General features: G+C 36.7%; 3 protein-coding genes across 3 annotated transcripts; 1 reads left to right on the top strand and 2 right to left on the bottom strand.

The window, feature by feature from the left end:
• Positions 1–537: 537 nt before the first annotated feature.
• Positions 538–1,434, bottom strand: LOC114299536 (uncharacterized). The gene has a single exon (XM_028244301.2). The coding sequence runs from the start codon at positions 1,432–1,434 to the stop codon at positions 553–555; it is 882 nt and encodes a 293-aa protein (XP_028100102.2). The 3' UTR covers positions 538–552.
• A 2,853-nt stretch (positions 1,435–4,287) lies between these two features.
• LOC114277327 (uncharacterized) lies at positions 4,288–5,172 on the bottom strand. Its single transcript, XM_028219220.2, has one exon. The coding sequence runs from the start codon at positions 5,170–5,172 to the stop codon at positions 4,288–4,290; it is 885 nt and encodes a 294-aa protein (XP_028075021.2).
• A 4,935-nt stretch (positions 5,173–10,107) lies between these two features.
• LOC114299795 (uncharacterized) lies at positions 10,108–10,845 on the top strand. The gene has a single exon (XM_028244623.2). The coding sequence runs from the start codon at positions 10,108–10,110 to the stop codon at positions 10,843–10,845; it is 738 nt and encodes a 245-aa protein (XP_028100424.2).
• The last annotated feature ends 2,877 nt before the right edge of the window (positions 10,846–13,722 follow it).

Genomic DNA, 13,722 nt, shown 5'->3' with positions numbered 1-13,722 from the left:
ATCCGGCCGATATGCTCACAAAGGTAGTTTCTGGGATCAAGTTCCAACATTGTTTGGACTTGGTCAACATCTCTCGGAACTGAGCACCTTCGGGTGCATGGCAGTGTTGATCGATCACTATGTTGGATAAGAGAATCCTCGCCAAGGTGGAGATTTGTTGAATTGGCTACAGATTCTGGAGGTCACCCCATGTGAAAGGGGTGATCCTCATGTCAACAATGGAAGGCCACCAACCTCATGTCAACAATGGAAGGCCACCAACCATGTCAAAAGTCAAAGAATGAGGGCTCTCCCACCTACTCCTTTGTGTATAAATAGAGACGGGAGGGAGAGGATATAGATATCAGATGTGGAGCTGAGAGGTGTGAGTTGAGAGCAAAGAGAGAGAGAATTACAGAGAGTGTTGTAATTCACCATTTTGTTCAATATAGTGAATCCGCTGCCCGTGGACGTAGGCGACTTGCCGAACCACGTTAAAACTTGTGTGTTATTGATTGTTTGAGTTCCCTGGTGTGCCCCCGATCCTCAACAGGGACATCTACTGAGATCACATTAGTGGGAGACTATGTTTAGAAGAGTGACCCTTGCTTTAATGAAGTACCTAAACAAGCACTCCAAAGCATTCTCAACATCTTCAATGCTAGCCTCCAAAGACTTGAGACTATTCTGTGCAGTTTGCATCTTATCCCCTTCACTCAAATCACTTCTGCATAGGTTGTGCAATGCAACATCTACACTTTCCAACTCATTCACTTTCTCCTCTAGATGATTTTCACATGCCACTGCCCCTTTGTAGAGCAATTTTGAAACCTGTGACCGCCTTGTTGGCTTTGATTTCAAAATTGGCACGGACAAGAACAAGAGAAGCGAATGGAGGATACAGATGCTTCCTGCAACAGCTTCTCTCAGCGCTTTAATCACTGATGAGACATGTTGATCTAGCTCTAGGAGTGGTGTGGCCTCAATTTTGTTGCCGATTTGCTTCATTGCTGTAATCAACTTCTTGGCGTCCTTCTTTGCATTCTTTCTAAAGCGAGTGTACTTAGCAATGCAGGTTTCAATGCTTGAATCTCCTTTTCTCCTTCTGAGAGCAGATTGAAGATTTCTAACATGTTCCTTGATTTGTGTCATGGCATCCCTTTCAGTGCCACAAATATCCAACAGGCTCACAAATCCATCCTGCAAGTCACCGATCCATTTCTCATGTTGGTGGTGAAAGAGGGCATGTTGGGTAAGTGGCAAGTTGAGAAAATTTTCCATGCATTTGTACAAGTCCTCCAATCTTGATAGGCCATTGCTGATTGACTTTGCAGTTGGCGTAGATGATTCTTTCCATGTTTTGATCTTGTTGAGCTCCTCCTCAATTGTAGCAGTGCTAGGATGTGATCTAGAAGGCAAGCTAATTGATCTCTTGGTTTTTGAAGAACTACCCATTCTTTTTTTTTTTTTGGTTGTTGTTGTGGTTGAGGTTGTTGTTTTTCAACAGAAAAGCTCAATTTTGTGATGGAACTAGAAGCTCTATGCTTTGCTATTTATATAACAAATGAAAAGGAGTCAACATGATTGATAGACTATGCATAATAATGTGATCAGCATGTGATGCCACTGTGGGCAACTCCCTTTGAATTAGGTTAATTTGTTACAATGATTGGTTATTGTATTTTATATAGTATGAGGTGTCCCAATAATGTGTTGTCACCACCCTTTTGCCTCCCCTGCATTGCTCCATTACTGCCACATTATACTGTTTGCTAATATAAAATTGAAGCTGCCTTACCTCGACAAACATGGCATGTCAATGATGTCTCGTTTGGAAGAACCACAAGCCATCGATAAAAACAACAATATGATTATTGAATGATATCATAAAATGATGAAAAATATATTATAAATGGAATCATAATTCACCATTTTAAGTGAATGGTCATTCCATAAACAGATTAAGGAATGAGCATTCCATTGCATTACACACTTATTCGAGTGAACCAAACATAAGTACAAATCACAAACTAACAGTTTGTACTGCCTTTGCAAAATTCAAATATCTCAGTCTCCAGTTGGCTTACTTTTAGGTTGAAGATTAGTCTTGTTTCATCAGTCAGTGCTTCCATGCACATTTCAGTAATTGGTCTAACACCTTTTATTTTCTTTTATTTATTTTTTTTATCTACAAGAAAAACCTTGCAAACTGTACAATCACATTATAATATCAATTCAGCTAAAACTAGTCCAGATCTTTTAAAGAAGAATTAGTGTAATGATGTTATCAAAATGAGAAGAAACAAAAGCATTGCAATTTCACATGCTCATCAAAACTATGAGGAGACAGTGATTCTTCTTGTCTCCGGCATCTTTTGTTCATAGTATATCTCCAATTCATGATAAGAAATACAGTGCATTTGAAATTTGAAAATGCGTATATATCTTATTATGTAAGCCCACTCCCACTACTAGTTAATGCATATATTTATTTCGTTTCGATAGGATGGAGTAATGCACTATGGGGACTCAATACAATGAAAGTTGGGTTATGAGTTATTCAATTGTAACAAGTTACCTTTGTCCATCAAATAATGAAGCCTGTTGTTGTATTTGTCTTATACAGCATAATGCAATATATATGCCATGACACTGTACATGCCAGTAGTCCTTATATATTCCATCCATGCATGCCAATATAAAAACCATACCTTTCCATGGAATTCATGTGGATGGATCATAAACAACTCGATTGCATAATGCTAGATATTATCATTGAACATTTTCCAATTAAAACAGGTGGAACAATCGGTGCTCACTGTGATTATCTTTTTCGGCATTGTCTGTTTGTGTTAGTGCAAAATTATTTTTCAAGAATCAAAATAATTGGCTGTGACTTTTTTCGGACAGGAATATATGGTTGCATGCTATAAGCATATTTTTGTTGATCAGCTCATGTAAACAATTCATACCATCTAAAGTCAGATTGGCATTTATTAATTACTTTTAGGATTATTAAAAAAATTTCAATCATTCAGGCTTCCAAAATAGTTAGATTTCATAACCCAAATTCTCCTCATTTTTGGTTTATCTTTTTCTTTTCTTTTTTTACATTTATTTTTAATAATATGAACTGATTTGTGACCTTCCATTTTCATCTGTACAAAGGTGAACCTGCTCCACGATATTTACAAATTAGCTCAATATATAAGTTAAAATGGATTTGTACAATTGGACTCAGAGTTCATAAATTTCCCAAGGGACCGAACATAAAACTGAGGTACTTCAATTACAATGAGACATGTCGGGAAAAAAGAAGAAGCAGAAAAACAGAGCAAAACAAGTTACATTGTAAGAAGTGCAACTAAATAATGCTTTTATATCACTACAAGAAAATAAGAAATTAGCGGCGCTTTTAAAGTGACAGCAGTCCCTATGTTGACATTGAAAAAAAACGCTGCCTTATAAAGTTGCCGGCAAATTCCTCGGGCTGGCATGACATCATTTTTGACTTTTTAACGGTGTTTTCACAAAAGCATAGAGCAAAAATAAATCAACTCTATTTCAGCTGCTAATAAATCATTTACTCACCAAATCCATGCTGCAGAATTCCAAGTCTCTGGATAATGTAAATTCATGTTACCACATGAACACAAACCGTAATGCTGTGTTTGATTAAGGGATTTGAGGAGGGATTTGGAAAGGAAAATGGAAAAGGTAGGTGAAATGTGAAAAAAATATACCTACATTTCACATAGTTTCACACACCTTTTCTCTTTTTCTTTCTAAATCCCTCCCCAAATCCCCTAACCAAACACAGTATAAACAAGTAATTATGAGAATCAAAGAGAGAACTTATGAGAGAAAAAAAATGAGGTTTGAAAAAAGCTGATTAAATGTTTTCAAGAGGTGATAAAACAATAATTCATTATTTGTATTGCTAGGAATCTAGAAATGAAGTACATATCTGTTTTACTTTCCAATCTTCCTGAACCAGAACAGAAATTTGCCCCCTTAGTTTCTTGTACAAAATTGTTTCTGCAACAGAGTTATTTGCTTAAACATTATGCATATGGACTTGCATTGATTGATATTTATGCTATCACAATTTTGGCATTTTTTTCATAAATTTTGGGGAGAGAGAGAGAGAGATAATATTTTAGTCAAGCTTTAAAACTTGCATTGTATTTACTTGCATAACTACAAATTTTGATTCGTGTACATGGCTAGCTGTTGAATACAAAACTGAAATTTGGGGGGGGGGGGGGGGGGGGGGGGGGGGGGGGGGGAGGAGAGATTGAGATCACATTAGTGAGAGACTATGTTTAGAAGAGTGACCCTTGCTTTAATGAAACGCCTAAACAAGCACTCCAAAACGTTCTCAACATCTTCAATGCTAGCCTCCAAAGACTTGAGGCTGTTCTGCGCAATTTGCATCTTATCCCCTTCACTTGAATCACTTCTGCATAGGCTGTGCAATGTAACATCGACTCTCTCCAACTCATTCACATTCTCCTGTTGATAAATTTCGCATGCCACTGTCCATTTGTGCAGAAATTTTGAAACCAGTGACCGCCTTGTTGGCATTGATTTCAAAACAGGCACAGACAAGAACAAGAGAAGTGAATGGAGAATAGAGATGGTCACTGCAGCAACTTCTCTTACCACTTTAATCACTGATGAGACGTGTTGATCTAGCTCTAGTTGTGGTGTGGCCTCAATTTTGTTGTCAATTTGCTTCATCATTGCAATCAACGTCTTGGCATCCTTCTTGGTGTTTTTCCTAAAGCAAGTGTATTTAGCAATGCTGATTTCAATGCTTGAATCTCCTTTTCTCCTTCTGAGAGCAGATTGAAGATCTCTAACTTGTTCCTTCATTTGTGTTGTGACATCCCTCGCAGTGCCACAAGTATCCAAAAGTGTTATAAATCCTTCTTGCAAGTCACCAACCCATTTCTCATGTTGGTCGTGAGAGAGTGCTTGTTGGGTAAGTGGCAAGTTTAGAAGATCATCCATGCACTTGTACAAGTCTTCCAATCTTGATAGACCATTGTGGATTGCCTTTGCAGTTGGCGGAGATGTTGCTTCCCATGTCTTGATCTTGTTCAGCTTCTCCTCAATCCTAACTGTGCTAGGATGTGATCTGCTGCATGGCAAACTGATTGATCTCTTTGTTTTTGAAGAACTACCCATTTTTTGTTTTGTAGTTGTTTTCACAAGAAGCTCAAATTTGTGATGGAAACTAGAAGCTCTATGCTTTACTATTTATGTAACACATGAAAAGGAGACAAGATGAGTCATGGACTCTTGATAACAATGTGATGAGCATCAGAGCATGTGATGATGCCGGTGCGGGCTCCTTCTGAATTATGTTAAATTTGTTACATCTTTGCCAACAATGATACATTGATTTGTTATTTTAATGTAGTATGAGGTGTCCCCCTGCATTCATCCATGACTGCCACATTACCCTGTGTTTGCTATTATAAAATTGAGGCTGCCTCACCTTTTGTCTTGTTTGGAAGAACATGGAGTCATCAATAGCATCAACAACAAATCTTATTGAATTATACCAATAAAGACACAAGAGACAATGAGATACAGATTTGGAAGGACTAACAAATATTTTAGAGATAATGGGTTATTAAGGTTAGGATTAAAGTAACTTAGCCAATATTTTAATTTGTGCACGAATGGCTTGCTTTCTATGTGTGCTCACTTTGTTCACTAACAATTTGCTATGGAGCACAGAGACTGATCGATCAGATGGCTAAATTAAATAGAGATTAAGCTATAAGCGGCTGCCCAGTAAATAGTTTACGGACTGCAATAATCAGTTGCCATACCCGCAAAGGTTGTCTTCGTGTCAATTGTAATTTTCAACGTTTTACCATTGAATTGTAATTAAGTATCCCAAATGCCACTCTCATACAATCTTCCTCAACCCCTCCATCCAGACTAAGACCAGCCCTAAGGAACCTTTTAACAAACACCTTACCTACAATAAATAGGCTAACACTACCTCACCTTAAAAATCCAAACTAAAACAAGAAAACAAAACCACCACCACCAACTCTACAAGACAAAACATTGCCAGCTCTACAGTCACATTATGATATCAGTTTAAATGAAACTACTCTATCCCAAAAGGGACACAACACAACACAGGATTTTTTTTTGGGGGGGGGGGGGGGGAAGAAGAATTAGTGTATTGGGTGGCAAGGAGGCATGAGGGAGGAGTCAGTAGATATATTTCTATAAATGTCACGGAAATTGATGTTAGCCTTTAAAAAAATAAGAAAAAAACAGAAGCATATTGGCAATTTCACATGCTCATTATAACTACGAGGAGACCATGATTCTCATTGTCTCCACCATAGCAAGTTGTTTTGCACATTTAGGCAGAAAGAGGCAATGAACATTTGAAGGGGGGCCCTTCACTCTTATTTTTTTTTCTTCAACACATCATGGACGTCTAGATCCTAAACAGGGACGGAACTAAGATTTTAATTTTGAAGGGATGAAAACATGTGTAACTCTTAATTGATAAATTTTTTTAATTTAACATTAGAGTAGAAGTACCAAATTATACTAAAATTAGACATTTGGACGGCTGAAGTAACTCTTTTACGTTAGATATGCGCTTAAAATATGTCTTTTATTATGCATATTACATGTCAATGATGAGCTAACTTAATTAGGCATATATATTTTGGTATCTTGGAGCTAATAATTGTGAACCCTTAAAAAAGAATAATACTATAAGCACTCTCATTCATAGCTAACATAATCACAATGTACGTAACAAATATCAACAACAATATTGGTAACTTTTCTTCTTAAAATGTTTTGTAACATTTCTCATACATTTTCAATTTTATTATAATGTGGTCCTCGCAGTTAAATATTGATATCTATTTCATGTTAAACATTATATATGCATTTTACATGCACTAGAGTGACGTTGCTTTTATTTTATTTTATTTTTTTTCATTTTTTAAAATATCAACTACAATATTCGTAACTTTTCTTCTTAAAATGTTTTGTAACATTTCACATACAATTTTAATTTTATTGCAATATGGTCCTTGAAGTTAAATATTGATATTTATTATGCATTTTTACATGTACTAGAGTGAAGTTGCTTTGATTTTTTTTTTTTTCATTTATTTCCATAAAATTTATTTCCATCGACACATCCCTCTACAAATTAATGAAATATACACAACCAGAGTCACGACAATCACCATCCAATATAGTTAGGAAATAGATGTGTACCTTTCCGGTTTGGACCTTAATTTGTACATCTGCCTCTTTTGGACTGTATGAGCAGAACATGATTTTGTTATCGAAGGGGTTAAAAAAGAAATAATTTTTTTCATCACATACACACAAAATATATATGTATTTATAATATGATATATATAAATTATATATATAAAAAAAAATTTAAATACTATAGAAATAATTTCTAATAAGATGAAGAAATTTTTTTAGTATAAAATAAAAAGAGAATTTAAGATAGAAGAAAAACGACATATATATATATATATATATATATTTTTATACTGAGGGTGACATATATAAATATATATATATATATATATTTTAAAATTCTATAACAAACAGTAATTTTCATAAAAATAAGGGGTCACCCATAAAATGATATTATGTAAAAATTTAGGAAAGTTTTATAAACAGAGACGCCTTTTAGAATTGCTAGAAGAACAAATATTAGGGTGACTACATATTCTTTATACCGCATGTTGTTTAACCACCTGACTGACATACTCACAACTCTTAAAAATTAATAATTGAATTCATGTGAGACCCATTATACCAATTATTTATGGATGTTGTCACATTAGATAGCAAACAAAATTTGACACAAATATAAAATAAGTCAGTTTCATCCTGCCAAATTGAGTAGTATAATGCTAATTTTGACACCATGAATAGTACTTTATTGGAGTGTATTTTTAGTTTCTATCATGTGAAATTTGACAATAATGTATTATTAGAATTGTTCTAAAATTGTCATTTAAATAGTATATTATTTGAGAACTATTCTTTTTTTGTTAGTACCTATTGACACTAAAAATTGTACATTCTCTGTCGATTGTATGTAACAAATGTAGAGAATTGGTCCAGCGGATGTTAGGTTTAAAGACCACAAGTTTCTACAAGTTTACAAGTGAAGAGCGAATGAATATGAAGCTTAGAATACAGAGCAAGTGACAAAAAGGCAATAGTCAAAGAGACAAACCTGGCAGTTGCAGTTTTCCTATCGATTCGTCTAGTAATGGAGGGGAATGTGACCAAATATGGCCCAGGCGTCAAGCCATAAAGTTAGCATGCAAGGCATACATGATACGTGTCATGTTTCCTAGAAGGAGAAAAGCTGCAACAGAAAAGCAGTTGCTGGCAGTTGCAGAGATCATGGGCATTGAAGTGGAGGTAGTTGGCTATATGATGGGACATGTGGTAGCAGAACAGTAGTGGAGTTTGAAGACCAGCAATATAAAAGCTGGGAATTCGAAGTTAGAAAGGGACAAACAAATTTACAACCCTTATAGCATTATGAGTAACTTAACTTAGCTAGTTCTTACTTAGGAGTAGTCTATCTGTAGTTCAGTTTCTATAACTAAGAATTCTCTATCGACTGTCATGTATATTGAACTGGGAAGTTTAATTTTACTAATTAAATTCCAAGTTTGTTTGTTCAACAATTGATTTTCAGTTTATTCCTTCTTGTTTCTTTGTATTAAAGCCTCCAAAGAAGTCCTTGAATCTGTCAAGGCATAGAATGTTCAGACCACAATTGCTTGATTTGTTGTTGTTTGTAAAAGTTTGGCTTCTCTGTCGAATCACCCCTGTCGATTTGGCCTAGACCAGAATTTTTGCTAACATATTTTGGCACGCCTAGTGGGACCTGTCTAATTTGGAGTAATGACTAGGAAGAAACAACATGAAGTCTTTGAAGATCCTGAGAAAAGGGTCGAAGATGAAGAAAAGTTGAACGATGGAGTTGAAGGAGTACAAGACAACTTAACTGATGGCCATTCAGTGGCCAGGCAAGAAATAGGCCAAGGAAATGGCCAAAATATGGCCAGAACTGGCCAATCCAGTTGTCTACCAGTCGATTCAAGAAGGGCTCTTTTGCTGCATACCTAGCAAGCAATTGGTTCCATGTCAGCATATGAGAACCAAGTGATGATTGATGACCTAATGGCTTTGTTTGAGAAAGCCAACATCAAGCCCAGTCAATCAAGAAAGATTAGAGAGGAAGCACAAAGGAAAAGAGCACAACCTAAGCCCCAAATGGCCCCTCAATAGCATAAAAAGGTAAGTGAACTCGTATCATTTTATAGACCTCCCACACTCCAAGAGAGATATGATGAGGGAATGAACATAAATCCAATGTTTGAGAGGGATCTACCCACATATCATACAAACCCAGTGTTTAATTACAATGTAAATAATATGGGAATGAGACTTGGGGGGCAACTAAGGCCACAAATGTATGATAATCTTGCATTTGAAGGGCCTGGTTATCAGGCTATGTCAGAACAGAGAAATAGGCCATTTAATTAAGTAAGGCCTCAAGATTCAAGGGATTATACCATGCCTCAACCATATTTTGAACCCTACATGATATATCCAAGGCCTAGAGGGCCTGGTCCTCCTAATCCTTACTTCCAACCGGAGGTTGAAGGAGGGGGGCAGCAACAACAATACTTAGAACCTCAAGTCAACAGACAACAAATAATGAACATTATACAGGAAATGTATGGTCCAGGCTTGAGAAGGCCAGATAGACCAATGTTTAGGAGTCCTTACCCTCCATGGATGGAAACAATTCCCATTCCAAGGAATTACAAAATTCCTGAGTTTACTTTATTCATAGGGGAGGAAAGACAATCAACCATAGAACATGTGGGCAGATTCATACTCTAGTGTGGAGAACTTGGTTATGATGATAATTTAAAGTTAAATCTCTTTCCTCATTCTTTGTCGAAAGTGGCATTTACTTGGTTTATTAACTTGCCAGAGAACTCTGTTCACACTTGGCAAGACATGGAAAATCAGTTTCATGCTTAGTTCTTTAGAACTGAACCTGAAGTGACCATGGTGGACTTGTCAAAATTTAAACAAAGACAAGGAGAAAGTGCAGAACAGTACATCGACAGGTTTAAAAAAGTAAAAAATTGCTGTCATGTATACATGCCTGAAATAGAAATAATAAGATTAGCCCAAAATGGTTTAGATTTTGAGCTTAGGAAAAAATTTGAAGGCATGATGTTTAGGGATTTATTCGAGTTGTCTTCGAGGGCAACTAGTTATAAGGCCATTCTCAGAGAAGAACAACATAGAAATGCAGCTTCATCGGGCAATTATTATCAAAAAGTCAAATTTGACATGGAAGTTGACATAGATGTTGCCCAAGTAATAGGTAAAAAACCTGTGGTTTGTGAGACATTAAGAAAGATAGACCAACCTGTAAGCATGCCAGCACCACAACCAGCCAAAAAGAATGTGGCTATATCACATAGACAATATTCTTTTGATTTGTCTAAAGCAGATGCATTATTTGATGAGTTGTTAACAAATAAGTTTTTAACTCTAACTCCAGGCCACAACATTCCTAAAGAAAGGGACAGAGTTGGCAAGGAGTATTGCAAATGGCATAATTCTTTCAGACATTCTACTAATAATTGTGTTACATTTCGTAATTGTGTGCAGGATTTAATTCAGAAAGGGATGTTGAAATATGCCGAAAAAGATAAAGGAGTAATGGCAGTTGACAGTGATCCATTTCCTAGTATGGTGGAAATCAATATGGTGGCTACTGATCAAAAGAAATAAGGGAAAAATCCTAGAGTTCTGTTGGTGGAGTTGGAAAAACTTCACAAGGAAAGGCTGGAGAAAACGGCAAAATAAGCAAAAGGAAAAAGAGTTCAAAAGGAACTAAGTGAGAGTTTCATTTGTTTCAGATGTGGTTCAAAGAAAGAAAAAAAATAAGGCCATTGTGATTAATGGGATTCAACAAATTGGAAAAGATGTTGGTCTGAGGTTTAATACCATGGGAAGTGGAGATTTACAAATTTTTGATAATGATTGTTTGTTCTATGATGGAACAGATCCTGAAATTTTTGGACCTACAGAGAATTATGGTAAGGATGATGTTCCATTCTTATTCCAGGGAGCACCTGTTCATCCATGCTTGGTTGGAGCTAGTAATGTGAGGACTATGCTCAATCAACATAAGGGTCTTAAGCCTTATGGAAACCCAAAGGTTCTGACTAGGCCATATAATGGCCATCAACAACAATTTGGTGCATCACATAGTGGCCATCAGCAATTTGGGAGGCCATATGGAGGGCATCAACAATTGGCAAGACCATCTAGAGGATATCAGCAGCAGCATCATGGCTTAAGAGTGAGGCCAGAAATGCAACTAGTTCAGCTAAAAATGGTGAAACCTTTAATACCACCCCATTTGGGATGGCAAGGAGTGTCACATCCAAAGTTTCCTATGAGTGGTTGGAGACCAATGGGAGAAACAAGAACTTAGAAAAGGAGAGAGCAAAGAAGGTTTCATGCTATGATGTCCACTGCTACAGGGGACAAACCATCTGGAAGACAAGACTTAGTTTGGACAAGGGAAGGATTGGTTCCTGCTGCTAAAGGAAAAGAAGTACAAGGCTCAACTTCTGAGACACATCCAGTGCAACCAGTTCAAATTTTGAAAAGGAAAATGGGACTAGAAGAGACTGAAGATAAATCTGTAGGTAAGCTTTCAGAGAAGGCTTTGTTAAGGCAGAAGCTGAAGCAGTTAGAAAAAGATTTGATGTCTGATGAAGAAGATAACAATAACAAAAGAGATATGGTAATGAAAAATGATCAAGACCAGGAGATGGTCATTGATAACAAGGATGTTAATGAAAGGATTGAAGAAGATGAAGTGAAATCAGACAGTTCTGGTGGTGACTTTGGAGAAAAGTTGGTTGCCATTCATTTTGGTTCTTTACCCCCTTCCAAGGAGTGCAATATGATTATGGCCATCCCACAGAGGTTTCAGGCCAAACCAAACCAGCCAGATAACTTGGCAGGTGATGTTGAAGACTTGACAGAACCAGCTGTTCAGATAGCAATAGTTGAAACACAGGCCAAGCCATTGAGATCAATTGAGGTCATTAAGTCTGTCGATGGAGAGAAAGTTGTACTTAAAATACCAGAAGATAAGCTTATTAAGCATCTGAGGCCTCTGTATGTTAAAGCTTTTTTGGATGGGATACCAGTGGAAAAGGTGTTGGTAGACAATGGAGCTATTGTCAACATTCTCCCGTCTAGGACATTGAAGGCTATTGGTAAGTCTGTCGATGACTTACTTCCTACTGAGGTAAATATAAGTAATTTTTCTGGTGGATTATCTGAAGCTAGAGGAGTAGTAGCTTTACAGCTTTAAGTTAGTTCCAGATTAATGGGAACAACTTTCTTTGTAATAGACTCCACTTCTAATTACAATGTGCTTTTGGGTAAGGATTGGATTCACCTTAATGGGTGTGTGCCTTCATCTCTACACCAAACATTAATTTTTCTAACTGGTGGTGGTCAGAATAAAAAAGGAATGGAAATCTTTTGGGCTAATGCAAATCCTTTTGTTGCTGATGTCAATAACATAGAGGCTGTGCTGTATGATGAGGATTTGGGCCCAGTTGTGATTGATAAAGAAAAAGTCAAATCACAAGGAAAAGGCTTAACAACTGAAGGGTTTAAGGCCTTCGTTGAGGAAGGTTTTAAGCAGATAGGCTAGGAATTGGCCAAACCAAGCCTGATGCAGAAGCATAAGAGACCTCTGATAGAGGAAATAGCTGAAGATGAGGAGTGATGCAAGTGCAAGTAACAGAAGAAGACAAGCTGGAAGAGACAACTGATGTAATTAGATCTACTTTTTCTAGGCTTTTTCTTATTTCTTTTTAGAAAGTAAGTTTAGCCCGAAGTATTTGCCTAATTGTTCTTGGGCAGAATGTGTAATCGATAGTAGCCCTCTGAGTTATAAAGAGGTGCAACTGGAACATCTGAAGGTAGCTCCTGCCAAACTTGATGATCTTAAGGCAGATGTGCAGGACCCTTTAGAGGAATATAACTTGGGAAGTAAGGCCTGTAAGGGGCCCATTTATGTAAATGCTAATCTATCTAATGAATGTAAGAGCAAACTAGTTAGTTTGCTTTCAAAGTATGTGGATTGCTTTGCATGGACGTATGAAGAAATGCCTGGATTAGATAGAACATTAGTGGAGCAAGACTCCCAATTAAAGGAAATTTTATTCCTCATAAACAACCCCCGAGAAGGATGACTAATGAAGTCACCTTATTGGTCAAGGAAGAGATCGAAAGGTTGCTTAATGCAGGTTTTATTAGAACAGCCAGGTATGTTGAATGACTGTCTAATATTGTTCCTGTAATGAAGAAAAATGGTAAGTTAAGAGTGTGTATAGATTTTAGAAATTTGAATCTAGCAACTCCTAAGGATGAATATTCTATGCCAGTGGCTGATCTGTTAGTTGATTCAGCAGCCAAGAATAAGATTTTGTCCTTTATGGATGGACATGCTGGGTATAATCAGATCTTTATTAACCCAGAGGATACACATAAGACATCATTTAGATGTCCTGGTGCCTTGGGGACATTTGAATGGGTAGTCATGCCTTTTCGATTAAAGAATGCAGGAGTAACTTA

The sequence above is a fragment of the Camellia sinensis genome, chromosome 4 (assembly GCF_055761805.1).
Source record: "Camellia sinensis isolate YWXY chromosome 4, ASM5576180v1, whole genome shotgun sequence".
Lineage (NCBI taxonomy): Eukaryota > Viridiplantae > Streptophyta > Magnoliopsida > Ericales > Theaceae > Camellia > Camellia sinensis.
The sequence above is the reverse complement of the archived record's forward strand: the minus strand, read 5'-3'. Positions and strand labels throughout refer to the sequence as shown.